General features: G+C 62.4%; 1 protein-coding gene across 1 annotated transcript in view; it reads left to right on the forward strand.

Moving 5' to 3' along the window:
* HDGF (heparin binding growth factor) overlaps positions 1-362 on the forward strand; it is a 2,568-nt gene that overhangs the window by 829 nt on the left and 1,377 nt on the right. Inside the window, 1 exon segment of the mRNA XM_009646376.2 lies at positions 206-325. Coding sequence (XP_009644671.2) covers positions 206-325 — 120 coding nt within the window.

Genomic DNA, 362 nt, shown 5'->3' on the forward strand with positions numbered 1-362 from the left:
GCTGTGGGTCTCAGCCACTTGTTTTATTACCTGCGGTGTCGTTGGCCGGTGGGTGAATTCCCGAGGAATAATGTTTTCCTCCCTCCCCAGGCTGTCTCGGTCGGACGCGGTGCGCCCAGCACCCGTGTCCCAGCCGGTGGGTGATGTCCTGGGGGAGCCGGGGCTCTGCCCTCCCCGATTCTCACCCCCGGCCTTTGTGTTGCAGATTGATGAGATGCCAGAAGCCGCAGTAAAATCCTCCTCCAATAAATACCAAGTCTTCTTCTTCGGGACCCACGAAACGTGAGTGGGGCCCTGGCGCACGCGGGAGACGGGGCCGAGGGGGGCACAGAGGGATCGATGGCCCATGGGGGGGTTCGGGA

This window comes from Egretta garzetta, unplaced genomic scaffold, assembly GCF_000687185.1.
Source record: "Egretta garzetta isolate BGI_Z169 unplaced genomic scaffold, ASM68718v1 scaffold839, whole genome shotgun sequence".
Taxonomy (NCBI): domain Eukaryota; kingdom Metazoa; phylum Chordata; class Aves; order Pelecaniformes; family Ardeidae; genus Egretta; species Egretta garzetta.